Genomic DNA, 24,882 nt, shown 5'->3' on the forward strand with positions numbered 1-24,882 from the left:
GTAAAATTTTTAATAAAAAACTATGGAAAAATTGCTGTTTTCTGTGAATCCTGACTTTAAAAAAATGTGATAAAAAGTGATCAAAAAGTCGCATCTACTCAAAAATGGTACCAATAAAAACTACAAGTCTTCCCGCAAAAAAAAAGCCCTCATACAACCGCATCGGCGAAAAAATAAAAACGTTACGGCTCTTCAAATATGGAGACACAAAAACAAATAATTTTGGAAAAAAAGTGTTTTTACTGTGTAAAAGTAATAAAACATACAAAATCTACAAATTTGGTATCATTGCAATCGTAACAACCCGCTGAATAAAGTTATTGTGTTATTTATATCACACGGTAAACGGCGTTGATTTAAGACGCGAAAAAGAGTGGCAAAATTTCAGGTTTTTTTCTATTTCCCCCCCCCCCCAAAAAAAAGTTAATAAAAGTTAATCAATAAATAATATGTCCCCCAAAATGGTGCTATTAAAAAGTACAACTTGTCCCGCAAAAAACAAGACCTTATACAGCTATGTCGACGCAAAAATAAAAAGGTTATAGCTCTTGGAATGCGACGATGGAAAAACGTAAAAAATGGCTTGGTCATTAAGGTCTAAAATAGGCTGGTCATTAAGGGGTTAATAAGCATTTAGACTTAAATTGGAACATTTGCTTTAAAGAGAACCTTTCACCTGCCTATACATGTGCAGCTGAGTGTAGCATGTAATAGGTAGGGCTTAACAAACCCTGGGGCACTTTACATTTTTTTTCCTATCCTCCTTCTTTATTTAGATATAGATAGATGCTGTTATATTCGGCACCCAAAATTTAAATAACCCCCTGAACTGTCAATGGGGTGTGTAATTGCCAATGGGTTGTGTAACTTATCGCTGTAACGCTGTCCAATCAGCTACGGACAGTGTCACAGCAAGAATTGGAGACAGGTGAGCGTTTGTGCGCGAGCAGCTCCGCCGCCACCACGGAACAGAAGATGAGAAGAATGGGAATTCTTCTTCTGCTCCGTGGCGGCGGGAGTATCGTCGGCAGCAGCATCGGAGCTATGCGCGCGCTCTCACTCGCTCTTCAGCTCCCGAAAGCTGAAGAGTGAGAGCGCACGCGCGCACCGCTCCTACGTCGCTGCTGACGAAACTCCCGCCGCCACGGAGCAGAAGAAGAATTCACATTCTTCTGTTCCGTGGTGGCGGCGGAGCTGCATGTGCGCAATCGCACACACGCTCTCCTCTCTCCAGCTCTTGCTGTGACACTGTCCGAAGCTGATTGGACAGTGTCACAGCGATGTTACACGCCCCCTTGCTAATTACTCGCCCCATTGACAGTTCAGGGGGTTATTTAAATATCGGGCGCCAAATATAATGGCACCGATATCTAAATAACGGAGGAGGATAGGAAAAAATTGTAAAGTGCCCCAGGATTTGTGCAGCCCTGCCTATTACATGCTGCACTCAGCTGCACATGTATAGGTGGGTGAAAGGTTCTCTTTAAGCATCTTAGGGGATTTACAATACATTCGGAAAGTCTTCAGACACTTTAAATTTTTTCACATTTTGTGCTACAATAAAAAGATTTTCCCCATCATTCTGCACTTAATACCCCATAATGACAAAGTGAAAACGGAATGTTAGAAATTGTTGCAAATTTTAATAAAAAGAAAAACTCAAATTTTACATGGACATATGTATTCAGACCCTTTGCTATGACACTTGGGATTTGGCTCTGGGGACCTCCCATTTCTCTAGATCATCTAGGATGTTTGGAAAGACTGCTAGGAATCAGTCAGATGTACTTTAAACCACAATTTGTCCTTAGAGGCTCTGTCACCAGATTTTGCAACCCCTATCTACTATTGCAGCAGATCGGCGCTGCAATGTAGATTACAGTAACGTTTTTATTTTAAAAAAACGAGCATTTTTGGCCAAGTTATGACCATTTTTGTATTTATGCAAATGAGGCTTGCAAAAGTCCAAGTGGGCGTGTTTAAAGTAAAAGTCCAAGTGGGCGTGTATTATGTGCGTACATCGGGGCGTTTTTACTACTTTTACTAGCTGGGCGTTCTGACGAGAAGTATCATCCACTTCTCTTCAGAACGCCCAGCTTCTGGCAGTGCACAGACACACAGCGTGTTCTCGAGAGATCACGCTGTGACGTCACTCACTTCCTGCCCCAGGTCCTGCATCGTGTCGGCCACATCGGCACAAGAGGCTACAGTTGATTCTGCAGCAGCATCAGCGTTTGCAGGTAAGTAGCTACATCGACTTACCTGCAAACGCTGATGCTGCTGCAGAATCAACTGTAGCCTCTGGTGCCGATGTGTCCTCGCTCGTCCGACACGATGCAGGACCTGTGAGTGACGACACAGCGTGATCTCTCTAGAACACGCTTGTGTGTCTGCACTGCCAGAAGCTGGGCGTTCTGAAGAGAAGTGGATGATACTTCTCGTCAGAACGCCCAGCTAGTAAAAGTAGTAAACACGCCCCGATGTACGCACATAATACACGCCCAGTTGTACTTTTACTTTAAACACACCCACTTGGACTTTTGCAAGCCTCATTTGCATAAATACAAAAATGGTCATAACTTGGCCAAAAATGCTCATTTTTTAAAAATAAAAACGTTACTGTAATCTACATTGCAGCGCCTATCTGCTGCAATAGCAGATAGGGGTTGCAAAATCTGGTGACAGAGCCTCTTTAAACTCTCAAATTATCATGACGTACATGTATGCCATGAATAGGGGGGGGGGGGGCAGAAGTATGCTTGCTGCAACACTATTCTTGCCGTTTAAAAAAATTTATGAATGTCAATGAAGTTTCGTCAGTGTGAGTTTGGATCTGAAAACAGATCCATCACAGCGGAATGGCTTATGTTCTAAATGGAAGCCATGCTGCAAGTGTGAACAGAGCCTTACTCTTTAAGAGGGGTTGTCCAGTCTTGTGTAAATGTATCCTTGTATAATGAAGATAGCACAGAACTGACAGCTGCAGAAGGGGGTGTGTGTGTCTCTTCACTGCCTCTCCATACAAGTCTATGGAGAGGGGAGGGGGAGCAGAGAGAGAGAGAGTCAGCAACAAACATGCTGCATGTAAGTCTATGGAGGGGGAGCAGGGGGAGCAAGCGGGAGCAGAGTGGGAAAGACACAAGCTACTGGTAAAAGTTTTATGTCCAGCCAGTACATGTAGCGGTGGCCGAAACCATGTCTAATGCAATGGCCGCATGATTGTGCCGGTAATACCCGGCCAACCTTGCGGCAATTGTCCACTGAAAGTACATCAAACTTCGGCAGCCGCTACATAAGACCGCACCCTAACCCACCTCCATATTATATTTGGATCTTCCAATTGCAGAGATTGAATAGGTTGCTGACCTATATCAGCATTTTCTGTGCAGCTTTGATAGCAGGTGAATCCCATCATCTAATGCACTGCTCTCTGTCCTGTATCGTGTATAAGAAGTATGCTCTACCACACTATACTTATATACATATACTCTAGGTACTATTCTGAAGTGTGGGATACCACTTTCCTTCATATCTTATTTTAATCTTCATATTAGAGATGTGGTGGTTGGACTGTATTGTTCTTAGTGATTCCCAGCATCTCATATGCTGCTTCTTTGTCTTGTAGCTTGTACAAGAAAAATATTCTTATGCTGGTTTTTGCTTTTTTGTTATATTTGTTAATTTATGTGGCTTGTGTATATGTATGTAGATGCTGAGGGTGGAAATATTAAAGAGGAATATATTTTACATTAGGGTTACATTATTATCATGAAAACAATCAGTGTTTTATGAGTAGATAATCTTAGTTTTGCTGGTTCATTTTTAGCACACTTTTGCACTATTATGTCTTAATAAACCAACTGACAGAACGCTTTGCACTTTTGCTGATGGGTTTACACCCTCTTCTTTCAATGTGGAATAGTTCCGTCAGACGGATCCGACATGCCAATATGGATCTCCCAATACCGGCATCTCCCGAGATGAGTAAATTTCTGACTGACGCACACTTCCGTTTCTCCATAAATAGTGGTTACCAGTTTTCCCTGGGATCATTCTAGGTGCCTTAATGTTGTGTTTATATTTAATAATGCTTTTAGGGCTTTACTATATCACATCAGTATAAAACCATATAATATCTTTTTTGTGTGTGAATTGTCATTATTCATCATTTAGTTTTCACATTTTCTTATGAGTAAATTCTGTGCAATAAGTTCTAAATTTTGGAAAACGCAAGTTTTGGATGCGATGACCTAATCCCCTTTAACACCTGTACATCTGCTTGTGTCCGCTGCATTTTTTATTGTTTTAAATAAAAGTGCATTTTTTCCTAAATTATTAATGATTAATGTATATATCTTTGTACCTTCATACAATATACACTAGACACAATTTAGTATAAAATACAGTATAGAACAAGCCTGCAAAGTAATTTTTTTCATCTGTGACTCCGATACGTTCTTTCATTGGTAACACCACTGGCCTTCTATGTACTAATTGTTATACATGGCTCCTTTGGTTAGTTTTAGGCCCCCTGCATATGGCCGTAGCTGTGTGTACGGTCCGTGATTACAACACGGACGTGACAAAGTGTCATCCGCAGGCCGTCCGCAATCACGGACCGTGCACACAGAAGATGTGCATTAATTCCTATGAGCCCGGACTGCAAAAGTGGACATGTCCTATTTTTTTTTTATTTTTTTTTGCAATCCGGGCCCCGGACCATGCACGGACCATGGAAACCACGGTCATCTGCATTGGCCCATAGGAAATTATGTATTTTATGCTATCCACAATTGCGGTTAATATACGGCCGCAAGACTGCAGTCGTGTGCATGATGCCTTAATGTGTTTAATAATCTTATTATCTCCATTTGACATTGTCAGTGTTATTTTTTTTATTTTTTTATAAAGTAAGAGAACAGTTCAATATAAATAAACCCTAAAGGGGTTTTCCAACATTACACTCCAAATGTATTTATATCTCTATACATCAGTGCTCATGCTTCGGAAAATGTAAAATTTGTGATCATTTCATAACATGATTATTTTTTTGCCCAATCTGTTTACCTCCATGCACTATTCGCCATGGGTGGGAAGTTCAACTCTAAATTTATACTATGTATTTTTGAATATATATTCTTTATTGCATTAAATCTGCAAAAGTTGATAGAACATTATTAATATTTATGTATTTCCATATAACTAGTGATCATACAAAAGATAAGCTCAACAAGCATTTTATTCCAGTTTCGGTACAGGCATAGTTATATCAATTGCATCTTTGCGGGGTAAATATATCTTCGTTTTGGTCTTCAGAATGTTTTATCATTTATTATTGCACAACTGGCGTTGCATACAGGATTATCTGCAATGCCATACGTTGGAGTCCAGTAATAATGCTTCTTGAGACCATGAAAGAGTTCTGCAAGATAAACTCGTCCATCAACAATATACGGCCGTACATCTGTTGAGGAGGCATTCAGGCGACCAGTCGATAGAAGATCTGAAAATGTCTGAAATGGCACAGAAGTTACTTGGGTTCTTTAGGCAACCAACATACCCACATCAGAGCATGGTTTGGCAGCATAAGATGCAATAGTGAATGGTTTGAAGAGTCTAAGGTTTGTTCTGAAACTGAAATGCAGTGTCCGCATGGCCTTAGTAGTTTGGTGCTTCAAGTCTAAAAAGAGGATTTCTACCCAAAAGTGATAAAATTTATATATTGGCCTTTTTTTTTTTAATTTTTTTTTTTTTTTGTGGTGGACATTTCCCTTAAGTGAAAACATTGGCTGTCACCTTTGAATTTGCTTCTGATGTTATTAATAAAATATGCTGACAAAATGACAGAAGATGCTCTAACATTTTTAAGTTTTGGGTGAAAATCCATATGCTATATGAAATTAATTTTAATGTGCGCGGTTGTAGTCCATTTCTAACTGCGCCTTAGATATTCATGAAGGCAGTTTACATATTCTAATGTTCATTGTAATCGCATCAGCACATCTGTGGAACAGAGTATGAAAATGTGCTATTTGAACTCCAAAGCTGGCACATACGTAAAGTTTCTTCCTTCTAAAAAAAAAAATCCTTGTGCTCAAAACATTAGTTTGAAAGAGAGAAATGCATAAATATATATTTCCCACAATATGAACAATTTTCCCCATGGAAACAACACACCTATGCATTGATCCAAATGTATTTTTCTTGAGTGATACGATTGTAGATTTTACCACTAAACTGAGCAATGACTGTTCCAATGAATGGTTTTTATGAATAATATTTGCGTAAGCTTAAAGGGGTTATCCGATCGCTAAAAATTTATGGCCTATCCTCAGGATAGGCCATCAATAGCTGTTGGGTCGGGGTCCCACTCCAGGGTCCCCCGCCGATCAGCTGTTTTAATGGAGCCGCAGCGCTCGCTTCCCCTTTATTTCTTCTTGCTCACTGTGAGTAGTCGACCTCGAGCTACGCTGATTCCTATGTCATGGTTGGAATTGACCACCTGCCACAACGCAGAACGGGGTTTAGGGAACCCCGTTCTACAGATAGGTGCGGGTCCCAGAAGTGGGACCCGCATCTATCTGACATTCATGACATATCCTGTGGATATGTCAAAAATGTCCCTCATGGGAAAACCCCTTTAAGTCAATAACTGCAGAACTCCTGTTTCCTGTGGTTTCATTTAGAGCTTGTCAGCAAATTATTTTGTATTAAATTTTATTTTATTATAAATGAACAAAAAAAAACGTATACCTACCACCCGGCCGTAGGCCTAGCGACGCGTCCCTCTCTTCTGAGCGTATCCCGGCCTCCTGGGATGACGTTTCATCCCATGTGACTGGTAAAGCAAATCAAGGGCTGCATCGGGCACATGGACTACAGCGTCATCCCAGGAGGCCAGCCTACGCTCAGAAGAGAGGAACGCATCGACATGACTCCGGCCGGGGTAAATATAATTATTATTTTTTTCTGCAGGATTTCGGCAGTGGACATGCCCGAAATACTGCACCCCAATTTGGTGCAGTTTTTGTGGCGGAATTTTCTGCGGTTTCCAGGGCGGATACGTTGTGTATTTTTTCGCAGCATATCCGCCTAGTGTGTTCGTACCCTTAAAGACGTTTCCTCACAATTGACATTTATCACCTATTGACAGGATAGGTGATACGTATCTGATCGCTGGGGCTCGCACCGATCACTAAATTGGGGTCCAGAGCCCCCATTCCTCCTCACTGCACAATCGCAGTGTGGAGGAGTTTGAATGGAGCAGCGTTCGAGCATGTGCCCTGTCACTCCATTTAATGTCTATGTGGTTGATAGAAACAGGCAAGCTCTGAACTCGACTGTCTTCGTCCGTCCCATAGAGTTTGCATGGACCAGCAGCGTGCAAGCTCAACCGCCGATTTATTCAAACTCCTCACTGAGATTGGGCAGTGAGGAGGAAAGGGGGATTCAGGACCCCCATTCTAGTGATCGTGGGGTCCCCAGCGCTCAGACATAGATCACCTATCCTGTGTATAGGTGATAATTGTCAATGGAAAACTCCTTTAACTCCTTCCTGACATCCGCCGTATATACGGCGGAGGATGGGAGGGAAAGTATGGAGGTAGCTTATTGGCTGAGCCTGCTCCATTACTTATGTTAGAGTATGTTGCAGCCGATACTTCAATGCATTACCGTTAGAAAGCGGGAGAAAGCCCCCTCCGACGTCCCATGAAATACAAGTCACACAGAATATTTTTTTCCCCCACAAAACTATATAACAATCTGCTCTGCTCCTGTTCTATATTATGCTGCCCGCAGATTGGACCGCATTTTCAATGTAACAGGTTCCCTTTACAAAACTAAAAAAAACAACAATATAGTTTTACTTTCAGAGTTAGTTCGTTAGGGTTATTTTGAGGTTTTTTTTTGACATTTTGTACCTCGGGTAGCCAGGACAATTTTCACATTTACAAATAACACCTAAATGACAAAATAAAACATCATACTAAACCCCCATACCTATACATTTTCTGAAAGTAGACACCTGGCACCCTTTCAAAACGCCACTCAGCACTTTATACGCCCAAGCACTGTCATGCAATTTTGTGTCAAAGTGTAATTTTTCATAAAGCATGCAAAAAAAAAATTCTATTTGAAGCGAAACGTCTGACCCAAGCAGAAAAGTATATGCACCACACATCCTAAAAATAAAAGTTCTATATATGCATACATACCACTTATGCCTATGTCTATATGTATACACCTTCATAAATTCATTAATATTGAAATGACCAAGAATCTGGTTTTAACCCCTTAATGACCAGGCCATTTTGCACGTTAATGACCAAGGATTATTTTTTGTTTTTTCACGATCGCATTCCAAGAGTCTTAAAAAAAATGTTTTCCGTCGACATAGCCGTATAAGGGCTTGTTTTTTGCGGGACGAGGTGTATTTTGTAATTACCATTTTTAGATGCTTATAATATATTGATTAACTTTTATTAACTTTATTTTAGGAGAGAATTGAAAATAAGCAGCTACTCCAGCATTGATTTTCACGTTATAAATTTACGCCGTTTGCTATGCAGAGTAAATAACATGTTAACTTTATTCTATGGGTTGGCACGATTACGGGGATACCAAATACGTAAAGGTTTTACATGTTTTCCTACGTTTGCACAATAAAAAGCCTTTTAGAAAAAAATTACTTGTTTTTGCATCGCCACATTCCAAGAGACGTAATATTTTTATTTTTCCGTCAATGTGGCCGTATGTGGGCTTGATTTTTGCGGGCCAATGTGTAGTTTTAGTACTATTTTGGGGTACATAGGACTTATAGATTAATTTTTATTTAATTTTTTATGGGGGGAATGGGAGAAAAGAGAGAATTTTGCCGTTGTTTTTCGCGTTTTTTTTGGACGCCGTTCATCCGGCGGTTTAATTAATGTGCTAATTTTATTGTTGAAGTTGTTACGATCGCGGGGATACCATATATGTTAATGTGTTATTTGTTTTGACACTTTTACTAAATAAAAACCACTTTTTGGGCAAAAAAAAGTTTTATTTGATTTTCCCTGTAATTATTTTTTTTTTTTCACAAACTTTAGTCCCACTTTTTTAGTCCCACTTAGTATACCAAAGCATTATTGCCTGTCAGTGTAAAACTAACAGGCATTTGCTGAAGACAGACCTGGGGGTCTTTGTTAGACCCCCGGCTGCCATGGAAACCCGACGGCGACCCGCGATTTCTTTGCGGGGGCGCCGATGGGGGTGACAGAGGGAGCTCCCTCCCTCTGTCAAACACATTAGATGTCGCTGTCACTATTGACAGCGGCATTTAATGGGTTAAACTGCCGGAATCGGAGCGCGCTTCGATTCCGGCAGTTGCAGCAGGAGCCAGGCTGTGTATAACAGCCGTGCTCCTGCCGCTGATCACGTGGGTACAGTGTCAGTACCCGCGCCATCACAGGACGGATATATCCATCCTCCTGCGCGAACTAGCAGCTGCAGAGGACGGATATATCCGTCCTTCGGCGTTAAGAGGTTAAACTAGAAATTTAAAAAAAGGAACAACCTGTATTGCAATATACAAAGTCAAGTCACATTATTATGACCACTTCCTACGATCGACGTCAGCAGTGCATAGCCCATGAAGGAAGTGATGCGCCGTGGGCTGGCTTGGTGGATATATAAGGTTTATGATAGGCTGTCTGAACACATATCACTCATTGTTGCCATGGGCAAAAGGGGCGATTATTGGCTTTTGGGCCAAGGGTGGCAGTATTTCTCAAACTGCGCAGTTCGTGAACTGTTCGCGTGCTGCTGTGGTCAAAGTGTATCGTGAGTGGACAAATGGCACCAATGGGAATAATCGACATGGAAACTGCGGAGCACCACGTGCCATTGATGTAAGAGGTAAACGTTTTTCTACGATGGTGCGCGAGGGCCGAACGACACGCCAGAGTCGAGCAGCTCACCGTGAAAATCAACCAGGGGGCTACCAGACATGTGTCTAAAAGAACAGTTCAGCGAACCCTACTGCGTATGGGGCTCCGAAGCAGACGGATGGTCACTTCTATGTTAACAAAGGTGCATCAGAAAAAAAGGCTTCAATTTGCACGGCAGTATCGGAATTAAACCACCGATGATTGGCAAAGGGTTGCCTTCTCCGATGAGTCACGTTTTCTGCTTCATCGAACGGATGGACGTTGACGTGTCAGGCGATAAACATCAGAGAACAAACACCCTGCAACCGTTGCTGGTATAACACAACCTGGTGGTGACAGCATTATGGTCTGGGAAATTTTTTCATGGCATTCTCTTGGCCCACTCATCCATGTGTAAGGCACTCTGAACCGATTTGGGTATGAATCCATCGTTGCAGATCACGCCCACCCATACATGATGTTTGTTTTTCCTGGGGCAAATTAAATCTTCCAGCAAGACAATGCGACATGGCACACGGCCAGAAATGTCTGATAGTGGTTGGAAGAGCACGACCAAGACTTCCAAGTACTTCCCTGGCCCCCTAATTCTCCAGACTTGAACCCAATAGAGCATCTGTGGGACCACCTCGATCGTCTTGTTCGCTCTATGGATCCTCCCCCACACACCCTCCAGTAAATGTGGGATGCACTGTAGTCAGCATGGCTCCAGATACCTGAGACAACCTACCAGCACCTTATTGAGTCACTCCTAGCCCATCTAGCTGCTGTCCGTGCTGCACACGGCGGTTACTCTGGATATTAGATGGTGGTCATAATAATGTGACTCGACTGTGTATTATGCCTGTCCGTGTTAGGCAAAACCTAATGGGTTCTTGTACCTGGCAGACCTGGGGACCATTGTTACGCCTTCAGCTGCAATGGCAAGCCATCGGGTACCTATGGGCTTACAGAGAGAGTCCCCTCTTTTTGTAAAACAACTTTGGTGCGGGTTAAACAGCCGGTATCAAAGTTATCTCCAATACCGGCCATTAGAGCAGGGTATCGGCTGTATATTATTATGTTTCTGGGTGGAAAGGGGTTAGTAGGGCATATGGACATGGGTTGTGCAGTTTTCTTAATTCCACTCTTTCAGATCCCCTATTTCAAGTTGCATTGTATTGCTGAATCTGGAGCAAGGGTGTCGTTTTGGTGGAATGTATCTGCATCTCTCTAAATGTTGAGGAACGACCCTAGTCCACTCTACTACTCTTCCACAATCAGTTATTAAGTAGTAGGGGTGTACCAAAGACAAAAGCCAAACTTTATTACAGCCATTGATGAGATCCAGAAAAAAAAAACTTTGTTTAAAGTGTTGCTTTCTCAATGTAATCTGAAGGAGGTTCTCAAATAGTTTACCCATATATAAGAAAACAAACCCAAGATAATAAATTACAATAGTATACATACCTTGCAGGTATCTTCATCAAGTACATTCCCCCAAATGTAGATGTATTCTAGTCCTTTGTTTGCTGTCATTGCAGCTGCCAGTTCCTTGAGACCTTGTCCGGTGATATTGTTACTTATAATTGCTAACCTAGTGGTAAAACAAAGAATACTGTCAAACTATTTAAAAAAAGAAAAGTTGCCAAAGTAAACCCCCACTTTTACATATCTTCTGTCAGTTGACAGCGCTATTGATTCCGTCAAAACAACGGAACCCTGTCACAACGTTGATAAACGGAAACCTTTAGCAACGTTTCCGTCACCATTGAGATCAATGGTGATGCAAACGGAAGCTAAGGTTTCTGTTTGCCTTTCCGTTGAGGGTTTAACCAGACCGAAACCTCAGACGAAACCCCTCAACGGAACGGCAACACTGATGTGAACAGGCCCTTAGACATATCAGGAGATATCATTGATGAACCTCCATTGATTAGTAACAAGTGTTACCTATCTGATTACACATTTTTATGATTGGTTGCTGTGGCTTCCAATTGGCTTATCAGTATAGTGTAGATGATCAGACCATAAATATACTCATTGATGTCATGAACCATGGGATTGTAGTTAGTGATGCCTGCCTGCTACTATTGGAAAAAGCCAATGTGATTTTCCTCCACCAGTCCATATATTCTATGTAGGAAGTCTCAGAAATTAGTTCATAGATCTACATACCCAGACTTAACAAAAAAATAGACAGGGTGCTCCAATAAGCCCATCTATATGGAACTGTAAAATACAGGAAGTATAGTATATATTTACATAATGGTACATACGGTATACTGACATTAAATTTGAAATGTAATACTAACGCTTTCAGACTACTATTGTATGAATGAATGGCTTTCGCAAGGTAGATTGCACCTTCATCTTCCATTCTGTTTGATGTCAAGTCTAAGATCTCCAGTGTTGTATTCTTCTTCAGTAGTTCTGCCAAACACTTACCACCATCACGAGTTATCTTGTTGCTGAAAAGAGAAAATAGAAGCATATTTACTCAGTTTACTTGGGGTAAATTGCAGATTCTGCTCACAAACCAGAACATGTGAAAGCAAAAGATTTAGAGTGTACCGACATATCTCGAGGGTATCCTCCAATAGCAACCATAAAATTTCACAATTTATGATAGTCCATGGACTATATTATTCAGCTACCTTTTTAAAAAATGTAGGCCTGAGACAAACAGATAGTTGTCCCAAATGCCTAGGTCCAGAGACCGACTGGATACACCCCACCTGGCGTTGCCCCAAACTAAGTGAGTACTGGTTGGATATACCTACCTATTTAAAATATATATATATATTTCATTGTACTATCCCTTTGGATCTTAAGGTATGTCTCTTAGGAGATGGATCCACGATTCTGCAAGTAGGAAGTAATTGCACACCGGTATGTCAATCATTATTCCTAGCTAGGTTAGACGTAGCAGCAAGGTGGCTCTCCTCAGCACGCCCATCCGTAAAAGCTTGGGAGGCGAGAGTAATTACATTTATACACATCGAGCATAGACTTTCCTGTTTAAAAGGGAAGAATATACTTTTCGTGGATCAATGGGGGATCCTTGGATTAAGAAATTTCCACTTATGAAGTTCTAATGGATTTTCTAATTTTCCGTTTTTTTTCTCCCCCCACTTTTTTCTACTTTTTATTATTTGAACAGAAACTCGTGGTGAATCGGGGTGGGAGGGGGCTAGAGGGAAGAAAAAGAAAAGTTAAGGAAAAGAATAGGGAAATAATTATTAACATCTCAGTTAAATAACTGAACGATATCCTCCCTACTTTATGTTATTACTGTAAATGTACCTATCTTTGATGCATGGGTTATTATGCAGTAAAGTTGTAAAACTTTGAAAATAAAAAGTAATAAAGAAAAGAACATAGAATGTAAAAGGACAATCTGCTAAAAAGTACCTTTATTTTATGGTTTCCAAGAAATCTCCCACGTGTAATGCTCATAATAGCAATTTCGTAGCTAGGAATTTCAACTGGCCATCTTTCAGGTCAGATGGCAAAGACAGTGAGACCAAACGGTGAAGTTTCTTTCAAGGAAAATAGTCTATGTCTTTTTAACTGAGTAAAGGAACACACAGAGGCCTAGAGGTTTCTCCCCTAGAATTGTCTTGATAGTAACACAATATGGTATGGGGCAAACAGGCATGGCCGGCCTTAGATACGTTCGACCAGTGCGGTCGCACAGGGCGCCAGCCGCCACACTGCAAGAGGGGTGCCAGCGGGTGTGTGTATCCCCGCGCCGTTGCAACTACCAGTGGGTCAGGTGCCACTCGCTAACTGCACCCAGGGCCGGCCTTAGGCAGTCGCCTTTCCGCCCGAGCGCTTCTTCACTTAGTGGCCTTCGCTACCGCTGTAGCAGCCATAGCGGCTGCTAGCGGCGACACCCATGTGGCCGGGGATTCCGCTCCTGGAGCGCTCCTTGATGTCTCTGCCCATATATGAACAGTGACATCAGGGGAAACTCCTTAAGTGGAATCCCCGGTCACAGCGTTGTAGACGCCGTGACCGGAGATTCCTCTCCAGGAGAAGCCAATGACGTCATGGACACAGACGACAGGAGCTGTCTGGCGCTATCTACAAGGGGGCTGTCTGGCGCTACCTACAAGGGGGCTGTCTGGCGAAACCTACAAGGGGCTGTCTGGCGAAACCTACAAGGGGGCTGTGTGGTTCTACCCACAAGGGGGCTGTGTGGCGCTACCCACAGGGGGCTGTGTGGTGCTGCCTACAGGGGGAATCTGTGAGTGGTGGGCTAATGGTCATTTTACTGTGATTGGGGGGCTGATGGTCATTTTACTGTGAGTGGTGGGCTGATGGTCATTTTACTGTGAGTGGGGGGCTGATGGTCTTCAAGTGGTTTCCGCCTCTGACCTCCAACTGAAATTAACAGGAGGCAGAAAATACCAGTGGCACCTGTTTGGAGATTTTTTTCCTGCGTCTTTTGCATTCGCTTCAACGGCTTAAGAAAAAAAGCACAAAAAAAAGGTCACACAACGCTGTCACTTCCTGAAGGAATTTTGAGGCAGATTCTTTTTGCCTTACAGAAAACGAATGTGAACATTCCCTACGAGTGTAGTGCTTTAGTTCTTAGCCGTTTTCTGTCTTTCGCGAAACAATGTTTGGTAGGGGTGCCCTGAGGAAATTGTATTTTTCCAGTGCTGCCTCGAGTCCGAAAAGGTTGGAAAACTCTGCACTAGGCTACAGGATCACGCCGTGGAGCAGCTCAGTTCATCATGGGAACGGGGCCTAGGTGAGTACAATTTTTGTTTTTGTTTGGGGGCACTGTCTACAAGGGGGAGGTGGGAGACTGTATGGCACTGTCTACAAGTGCGAGGTGGGGGGCTGTATGGCACGATCTACAAAAAGGAGGTGGGGGATTATGGCACTGTCTACAGGGAGGCTATATGGCAAAATCTACAGGGGGCACTATACTGTGTGTGGGCCACTAAGCGGACATTATACTGTGTAGGGGTACTACAGGTGGCATAATACTGTGGGCACAATTAGAGGACAAAATACTGTGGCCTTGAAGGGGTTGTAATATATTATTATACTGTATGGGGGCACTAAAGGGGCATTATAATTTTTTTATGAGGAATTTTTTTTTAATGATGGGGTGGGGCGCCGAAAGATCATTTCGCACAGGACGCCATCTATCCTAGGGCCGGCCCTGCACATAGGTTATACCACACTTAGTTTTCCACAGCTGATCAATATAATATAAAACCTCACCAGCTTAGATCAATATATTTAAGAGTTTTGTTTTCATGTAAGGCTTCACAAAGACGCTCAACTCCAGAATCTGTCATCTCATGTTTTGATAGATGGATCTCCTGAAGAGTATTGTTGACCTTTAACATCAGGGCTATGTGAATGCTAGTATCTTCCTAAGAAAAAGTAGGTACTCATGTATAAATTTCACAATAAAAGTTCAATAAAAATAGTTCACTCTGACTAAATTAAGTACCTACCTGCAAAACATAGAATAAAGGCCGATTTAGATTGATAGATTTTATTGAATTCCTTTGCTTTAGCACTGTAGCAAATGCTATCAAGCTTTGTATACCCTATAAGGATAAATTATAAAATCATGAACAATTTTACAACATCCTATTCTTATAAGAACATATAAACAAGACAAAACTGTTTAAAAGCGCATTGTTAATACTTTCATGTGTCTAAAATGTCTTATTACAAAGCCGGCGAATTGCAGGGCCCCTACGGTTCCTTATTATGCACATGTAGGAACTGCCATATGGTTAAAGGGAGAACACCTCCATAATATGACATGTGATGAAACATGCCCCAAAAAATCTTTTCACATATTTTGTATGGATTTGTGAGAAAGAACCTCTATATGCATCCGTATGAAATCAGAGGCATACAGTGGTAGAGTATGGCCCCCCAGATTGCTATTTGTGGTATTACGGATCTGTACAACATCACTAATAAGTAAAATTTCAGGGGGATGGGAGAGTAACGCTAATTTAAAGGCTCTGTACACTGCAATCAGTGCTGCTTGAGTTAGTGGGGTTAACAGGTCTCGAGTGGTTCCTCTCAATATGACTTTCATATAACCTGATATTGACACAGGTTTACTAACTGACAACCCCATTAATTGGTGAAAAGAAAGGAATGGAGTATGACTGCAGGATCAAACTACACAGGGCTTTTTTGTAGTCTGTTACCATGGAGACACATAAGTTTGCTGTAGACACAAACCAATAAGAATTTTTTTTAATTAAAAACGATTTGCAAAGTTGTTAGATGCTTTGGGGCAAAAAAAACCAACAAAATTCGTTGCAAAGGTAGACATAGCCTTTAAGGAAAAATATGAATTTCACGACCATGTTCATATGGCTTGGATATGCTATAGTGAAGTGTGCTGTAGATTTTTTAGAAAATCCACAACAGAAATCCACGGATGGGCCACCAGTTGCTCAGGCAGATTAGCCCCTTTATAATCAATAGGGCAAATCCGAGGTTTTTCATTGCGGAATATCTGGCAATAATGAGCATGCTGTGGATTTTAAAATCTGCATTGCATTTATTTTTCCGCAGGGATATTTTATTTGATTGTGTGAAGTCTTTAAAATACCCCATTCACATGCATTGCCGGCAGAATGTTGACAGATTCTCTCTGAATTTAGACACGAAATCCGCACCTAAATCCAGAACGTGTGAACATAGTTTTCGTTTATATCTGGAGTTTCAGGATGAGCATTTCACTAGACAATAATTTCTCTCTATGTGAACGGATCTGCATATTTGTTTTGTGCACGCACACTATTAATGCATTATTCTGTGAGCCAGTGGTAACATGTCAGATAAATCATTTCCTGAGCTTGAACATACCAAGTCGCAGTCCCCAAGGTCCAGTTCTTCAAGAGTTGAATTTATTTGCAGCATTGCGGCAAAAAACATTGCTCCCTTGTTGCCAATTTTATTACCCGTCATCCTTAAGCTTCTAAGAGTGTCATTTCTCTGAATGAGATAATATAAAGATAAAATCCACTGAAAAATGTGAAGCCTGCATTTCATTTTGGATAACGTATAACATGTAGTCTTTTATTTAGGGACTTACTGGTGATAATATTGAATAATTATAATAATCGATATCTGATGTTACAAGTTTACTTACATGCAAAGCTTTAGCAATGTGTTCAGCACCATCTGTTTCAATGTCATTCCCCATAAGATTTAAATGAAACAATGAGCAACCATCCTGAGACAAAGAGAAATATTATTTACTGCTTTAGGCCTCATGCACACGTCCCTGCAGTATTGACGGTCAGTAAATACTGCACGGACTGGCCGCAGACCGTGCTCACAGTAATAAGTATAGGAGCGCGGTCCGTAAATGAGAAAAATTGGACATGTTCTATTTTTTGCGGCGCTTTTCTAGAGGAATAGATAGAAATTAATGTGTCAGTGTTTTATCCGTAATTGCGGATAAAAGTTACGGACGTGTGCATGGGCCCTTAAGTATAAAAGTATAATTTTATTATCTTAGCCTTTTTTCCGCCTTCGCAACATACCTGAAGAAATTTGGCAATGTACACTGCACCATTATTGGTCAAGTTGTTGAACCTAAGATCAAGATCTTTAAAAAAAATAAAAAAATCATAAATCTTTTAAAAACATATCTTCTATAAAATATTATTAAAACTTTTAAATTACAGCATAGATTTTTAATACTGAATTGTAATAAAGGTAAGGCTGATATATATTATTTTTTTTCCATTTTTCATTATATTGCCCATCCTTATTATAGGGTTTTAACCTGTTAAAGAGGCTCTGTCACCACATTATAAGTGGCCTATATTGTACATGATGTGATCGGCGCTGTAATGTAGATTACAGCAGTGTTTTTATTTAGAAAAACAATCATTTTTGACGGAGTTATGACCTATATTAGCTTTATGCTAATGAGTTTCTTAATGGACAACTGGGCGTGTTTTACTATATGACCAAGTGGGCGGTGTGGAGAGAAGTGTATGATGCTGACCAATCAGTGTCATACACTTCTCTCCATTCATTTACACTGCAGATAGCGATATAGCTATATCGCTAATTGCAGTCACATAAACACACTATAACGCTACCCATGTGTCATGACAATGAATATACATTACCTCCAGCCAGGACGTGACGTATTCATTCTTTTGCCCACTTCTGTAGTGTCTCTGTGATTTACAGCACAGCAGGCGTAGTCTCGCGAGATTACGCTGTAAACTGTCATTCACAGCGAGATCTCGCTGTGCTGTGTTGTAAATCACACAGACGCTACAGAAGTGGTCAGGAGAATGAATACACCTCACGTCCTGGCTGGAGGTAATGTATATTCATTGTCATGACACATGAGTAGCGTTATAGTGTGTTTATGTGACTGCAAATAGCGATATAGCTATATCGCTATGTGCAGTGTAAATCAATAGGGAGAAGTGTATGACACTGATTGGTCAGCGTCATACACTCCTCTGTACAACGCCCACTTGGTCATATAGTAAAACACGCTCAGTTGTCCATTGAGAAACTCATTAGCATAAAGCTAATATAGGTCATAACTGTCAAAAATGATCGTTTTTCTAAATAAAAAACACTGTTGTAATCTACATTACAGCGCCAATCATATCATGTACAATATAGGCCACTTATAATGTGGTGACAGAGTCTCTTTAAGGATCATGCACCGTAAATTATGTCATGTGGTCCTGGACTTTAAATCTTCAACATTGTGAATGTACATCATGGGTTTAAAGCTCCTGCAGTCTAGCAGGAACAGGTCGGGTGCCCGGCTGTCGGAAACAGGTGAGTCCCCAAAAGAGAAGATAGAAGTGTTTTTTAACCTCTTCTATGTTCCCCATTTCCGCTTACACAGTTCTCAATGTTGTGATTGCCGGGTGCCACCCGGCATGGTAGAGCTACTAGGTCTTAGACCTGGATCAGCTCTGCCAGTAACTGATGTCACCACAGGGGGCTGTTTTATCCTGTAAATAGATGTCCTAGTAACAGTGGGAAAACTGCAACAATATAATATATATATATATATATATATATATATATATATATATATATATATATATATATGTATATATATAAAAAGGTGTTATATAAAAAAAATAGAAAATAGAAAAACACACACCACCCAGGCCAATCCGAAATGTTACCATAGCTGCTCTGTTCACCCTAGTCTATACATATTATATATCAAAATGACCGAAACAAAATAAAGAAGCCATTGTAATTATTTATTTTAGTTGTAATTTGCAAATTTAAAAACCAGAAAAACTAAAAATGTAACATTTTTTTTTACATTTTGTACATTTTACCCCTAAAGAAAAAAAATTTGGCAGACCAACAATTAAAAAAGTTGGGGACGTTAAAGCACCACGTGCGCAAAATCGCTAAAAAGTGTCTGGTCATTTAGGTCCAAAGGATTCTGATCATTGGGGCGGTTAAAATATTTTTCTATTTATTATTCTAATCCATTTTATTATTTATCTATCAATTGTCTATTTCTTATTCATACTTTTTTTTTTAAAAATGACCTACTTGTTATGAAACTATTTTGTTTCAATACATGGGAAATAGCAAGAAAATCTTCATCTGTAACACGTTTGACAGCGACTTGTCGATTATTTCCACATATGTGCAATGTAGACATATACTGCCTAGAAAAATGTATTGGTTAATTAATGATACATAGGAAAAATAAAAGACAAATATAAAAGAAAATGACAGAAGAATATAAAGCATAAATATTTGGGTTATTGAGTAACTAGATAAAACAATTCATATGAATACTCTAAATCAGTGACTTACAAACTTTTTGAGGCCGGGACCCACTTTTGGTCGAGGATTTTGTGTGGGACCTCCACTACCGCACTTAGCCCCATATTGTCTGAGGTTTGTCAACATCATCCGTAGTTAGATGCCGGTACTTAGCTCCATTCGAAAATAAGTCCCTGCAACATCGGAAACAACGACAATTGTGCGGGCGAGGGATGGAGCGGGCTCAAGGTATCCTGCGGCTGTGCGTCTCTGAGGCCCGACTATGGCTGATGATGGTGGGTCATGTGACCCGACACATCCATCAGTGGCCATGAGAGGGGCATAGCTAGGGGTTTAGTATAGGGAGGTGAAACACATCTGAGTGGGACCCCACACAGTATAGTGACCCCTTAGTTTCCCCCACACAGTATAATGCTCTTATAGCTGCCCCCACACAGGATAGTGCCCTTATAGCTGCCCCCACACATTATAATGTCCCTATAACTGCCCCCACACAGTATAATGTCCCTATAGTTGCCCCCACACAGTATAATGCCCTTATAGCCGCCCCCATACAGGATAATGCCAGTATGGCTGCCCCCACACAGTATAATGTCCCTATAGTTGCCCCCACACAGTATAATGCCCTATAGCTGCCGCACACAGTATAATGCCCCTATGGCTGCCCCCACATAGGATAATGTCCTTATAGCTGCCGCACACAGGATAATGCCCCTATAGCTGCCCTCACACAGTATAATGCCCCTATAGCTGCCCCCACATAGGATAAGGCCCCTATAGCTGCCCTCCCCACAGTATAATGCCCCTCATAGCTGTCCCCACACAGTAAAATACCCCAATAGCTGCCCCCACACAGTATAATGTCCCTATAGCTGCCCCCACACAGTATAATGCCCTTTATAGCTGCCCCCATACAGGATAATGCCCCTATGGCTGCCCCCACACAGTATAATGTCCCTATAGCTGCCCCACACAGTATAATGCCCTTATAGCTGATGCACACAGGATAATGCCCCTATAGCTGCCCTCACACAATATAATGCCCCTATAGCTGCCCCCACATAGGATTAGACCCCTATAGCTGCCCTCCCCACAGTATAATGCCCCCATAGCTGTCCCCACACAGTAAAATACCCCAATAACTGTCCCCACACAGTATAATGCCCCTATAGTTGCCCCCACACAGCATAATGCACTCCTAGTGTCCTCAACACAGTATAATGTCCCTTAGTGCCCCCCACACAGTATAATGCCCCTATAGTTGCCCCCACACTGTATAATGCACCCTTAGTGCCCTCCACACAGTATAAAGCCCTATAGCTGCCCTCCCCACAGTATAATGTCCCTATAGCTGCCCCCACACAGTATAATGCCCCAATAGCTGCACCCACATAGGATAAGGTCCCTATAGCTGCCCTCCTCACAGTATAATGCACCCCATAGCTGTCCCCACCAAGTAAAATACCCCAATAGCTGTCCTCACACAGTATAATGCCCCTATAGTTGCCCCACACAGTATAATGCACTCCTAGTGCCCTCAACACAGTATAATGTCCCTTAGTGCCCCCCACACAGTATAATGCCCCTATAGTTGCCCCCACACCGTATAATGCACCCTTAGTGCCCTCCACACAACGAAGAAAAACAACGAAGAAAAACAGCAGCACTCACCCCAGGAAGGAAATATATATATGTGTGTCTGGGTGCCCAGCAAGTAGTCCTGATCCTTGGACTAAGTACAGATATTTAGTAAAGACAGCCTTGCAGCACTCCAATAGGACAGAAACCTTGCATTTTTGCTTGATGTGGACTGAATAAATTTAACTTTTTTGCTCATTGGAGTGCTGCAAGATTTTCTTTACTAAATATATATATATATATATATATATATATATATATATATATATATATATAGTACAGTTATGTATATACTGTACGTAGATATAGTTGAAACTGGGAAATCAGTGAGTGGCTCGTGACCCCCCTGAGGTCTTCACACGACACCCCAGGGGGTCGGGACCCTCATTTTGTGAAACAGTGTTCTAAATCATTTACACACACACACATACATACATATATATATATATATATATATATATATATATATATATATATATATATATATATATATATATAATATGGCTCTGTGATAGGAGGCACTTTTAGAGCACCAGTAGGGACTATGTGCAGAGTTTGTCATCAGGCAGGAACTACATGTCTGTGAACTGGCATTTTGTGGACACTGTTTGGCTCTATATGTTTGAAGTATGGCACTGTATGATCACTCCACTCTATGATTATATGGACAAAATATGACACTCCCTGGGCACTGTTTGGCACTATATCATACTCATGGCAATCTTTGGCACTATATGCCTCTGTATAAGCACTGGTTGGCACTGTTTGGCTCTATGTGAGCATGGTATTTCACTCAATGGGCACAGTTAGTCATATGGCACTATATAGCTCTATCTGGTAATGTTTTGAAACTCTAGGCAATGTATGGCAATAGCTGGACACTATGCACTAAATGGGTGCTGTATGGACCTGTCTAGGCGCTGCATGTCAATCTCTGGACAACGTATGCACTATTTATCTGGGCAATGTACAGTACTTTTTATCAATGGCCTGTTTAGCATTATGGCAGTATATTCATATATAAGTATCTAAGAGGTCATCTTACCGTGGCAGGTGGGCTCACACAATTTGATCAAAATGTGCGCTAAGAACCTCACTATTGTAAGTAGATTTAGCAGTAATGCATATTTATTTATATTTAGTGGCATTGGTGTTCGCAGTGTTCTGTCACCATTTTTTGTGTGCTATATAAATTTGCGGTCACAGGCGTTCTTGCACCTGCATACATGTTTTGTTTTATTTTGTTGGAATGTTGTGTTCAAACTTTTGTGTTGTTTATGTGATTCATATATGTGGGGTTAGTGACTGCCTCCATTTTTTGATCTTGCACTCATCCCATTCTGCCCTGGGTGATTTTAATTAGTTTACTGCTGGTTCCTACCATCCCCAGATATATGTAGGCTTAGTTCCAGTTCTGGGTGTATGTGCAGCGTAGGTTCTCATCTCAGAGGTCACCTTGTTGTGGCAGGTGGGCTCACACAATTTGATCAAAATGTGCGCTAAGAACGTCACTATTGTAAGTAGATTTAGCAGTAATGCATATTTATTTATATTTAGTGGCTTAGGTGGCATTGGTGTTTGCAGTGTGCTGTCGCCATTTTTGTGTGCCATAATATAAGTATGAATACCCTGCTGTCCCTCTGTCCTTTCTCACCAATAGACACAGAGAGGTAACAGTGGGAGAAACATTCACAAGACTGACAGACATGGAGAAAGGAGAGTGGAAGGAGAGAACAGAGAAGGGTTTGTGTATACTTGTTTGTTTCCAAGATGGCAGACTATGTTGGCAACATCCTGTTGCCAATTTACAGTAGGAAGGGTAGCTCTAAACTACAAATATTTGATCCGACAAGTGAAATATTCTGCTGAACATTAATGAATACACATGTGTTTTATGAATTGGGCGGATATGCACCTTAAGTTGAATAAATCATAAAAACTTTTTATTCAAGTTAATATAAGAATACTCACTCAGGTTGCTCTATTTGTCTGAACTCTTCCTCAATGAAATGGTTAACTGGTTGGTTTAGTTCGGTACATGCCATATCATACTGCTGGCTCAGACCTGTAGTCATGGCTAAACAAAAGATAATTTGTAGGATTATTAGTAGTCTGCAATTTATTAGTACAAATGTAATAACCTGCAGTTCAACTATACTCTTGGGAAACGTCCGTCTCTTTAACCCCTTCCCGCTGCAACCACTTTTGACTTTCCTCACAGAGCCTTATTTTTCAAATCTGACGTGTCATTTAAGTAGTAATAACTTTGGAATAACTTTTACCTTTCCAACGATTCTGAGATAGTTTTCTTGTGGCACATTGCACTTTAAGTTAGTGGTAAAATTTGGTCGATACATTCAGTATTTAATTATGAAAAACACCAAAATTTGCAATTTTCTAAATTTAAATTTATCTGCTCGTAAGACAGATAGTAATATCACACAAAATAGTTGCTAATTAACATTTCCCATACGTTTACTTTATGTTTGCATATTTCTTTGAACATCTTTTTATTTTTCTAGGACGTTACAAGGCTTCGAACTTTAGCAGAAAAGGCAGGGGCGTAACTAGGAAAGACTAGGCCCCATAGCAAACTTTTGATTGGGGCCCCCCCTCCACTGGGTATCACACAACCCCCCCTTGTAGATAGTGCCTCCCTATATATTCTGCCACACAGCGCCCCCTATAGATAGCACCATACAGCCCCCCTGTAGATAACGTCATACAGCCCTCACACTGTAGGTAACACCATACAGCCCTCCCCCTGTAGATAACGTCATACAGCCCTCCCCCTGTAGATAACGTCATACAGCCCTGCCCCTGTAGATAACGTCATACAGCCCTCCCCCATAGATAACGCCAGCCATCCACCTGTAGATAACGCCATACAGCCCTCTCCCCCTGTAGATAACGTCATACAGCCCTCCCCTGTAGATAACGCCATATAGCCCTCCCCCTGTAGATAACACCATACAGCCCTCTCCCTGTAGATAACGGCATACAGCCCTCCCCCTGTAGATAACGTCATACAGCCCTCCCCTGTAGATAATGCCATACAGCCCTCCCCTGTAGATATCGCCATACAGCCCTCCCCTGTAGATAACGCCATACAGCCCTCCCCCTGTAGATAACGTCATACAGCCCTCCCCCTGTAGATAACGCCATACAGCCCCCCCTGTAGATAACGCCATACAGCCCCCCAGTAGATAACATCATACAACCCTCCCTGTAGAGAACGCCAGACAGCCCCCCCTGTAGATAACGCCAGACAGCCCCCCTGTAGATAACCCCATACAGCCCCCCTGTAGATAACACCATACAGCCCCCCTGTAGATAACGCCATACTGCCCCCTGTAGATAATGCCATACAACAATAAACCCCCCCCCCCGTTACCTCCATGCAGCCCCCAACAAAAAAACGGCCTATAGTTTGTCCTACAAAAGACATGCATCCCCTATCCACGGGATACGGGATAAATGTGTGATCGCTCGCAGCGATAAGGAGAACGGGGGACCGAAAGTCCCCCGAAGT

The 24,882-nt window shown here is 41.5% G+C and overlaps 1 protein-coding gene across 4 annotated transcripts in view; it reads right to left on the reverse strand.

The window, feature by feature from the left end:
* Positions 1-5,221: 5,221 nt before the first annotated feature.
* The window catches only part of LRRC34 (leucine rich repeat containing 34), a 28,433-nt gene continuing 8,772 nt past the window's right edge, over positions 5,222-24,882 (reverse strand). For 3 of the 4 annotated variants that reach the window (XM_075861584.1, XM_075861587.1, XM_075861586.1), the window contains exons 2-11: positions 23,322-23,427; positions 19,473-19,591; positions 17,456-17,520; positions 17,059-17,142; positions 16,773-16,901; positions 15,389-15,484; positions 15,150-15,304; positions 12,221-12,376; positions 11,376-11,502; positions 5,222-5,513 (exon numbers count right to left, since the gene is read on the reverse strand). In XM_075861584.1, the coding sequence (XP_075717699.1) occupies positions 5,313-5,513; positions 11,376-11,502; positions 12,221-12,376; positions 15,150-15,304; positions 15,389-15,484; positions 16,773-16,901; positions 17,059-17,142; positions 17,456-17,520; positions 19,473-19,591; positions 23,322-23,425 (1,236 nt within the window). In that variant the 5' untranslated portion in view covers positions 23,426-23,427 and the 3' untranslated portion in view covers positions 5,222-5,312. The remainder of the gene's footprint in view (positions 5,514-11,375; positions 11,503-12,220; positions 12,377-15,149; positions 15,305-15,388; positions 15,485-16,772; positions 16,902-17,058; positions 17,143-17,455; positions 17,521-19,472; positions 19,592-23,321; positions 23,428-24,882) is intronic. The other variant, XM_075861588.1, reaches the window with a different exon arrangement.

The sequence above is a fragment of the Rhinoderma darwinii genome, chromosome 4, assembly GCF_050947455.1.
Source record: "Rhinoderma darwinii isolate aRhiDar2 chromosome 4, aRhiDar2.hap1, whole genome shotgun sequence".
Lineage (NCBI taxonomy): Eukaryota > Metazoa > Chordata > Amphibia > Anura > Rhinodermatidae > Rhinoderma > Rhinoderma darwinii.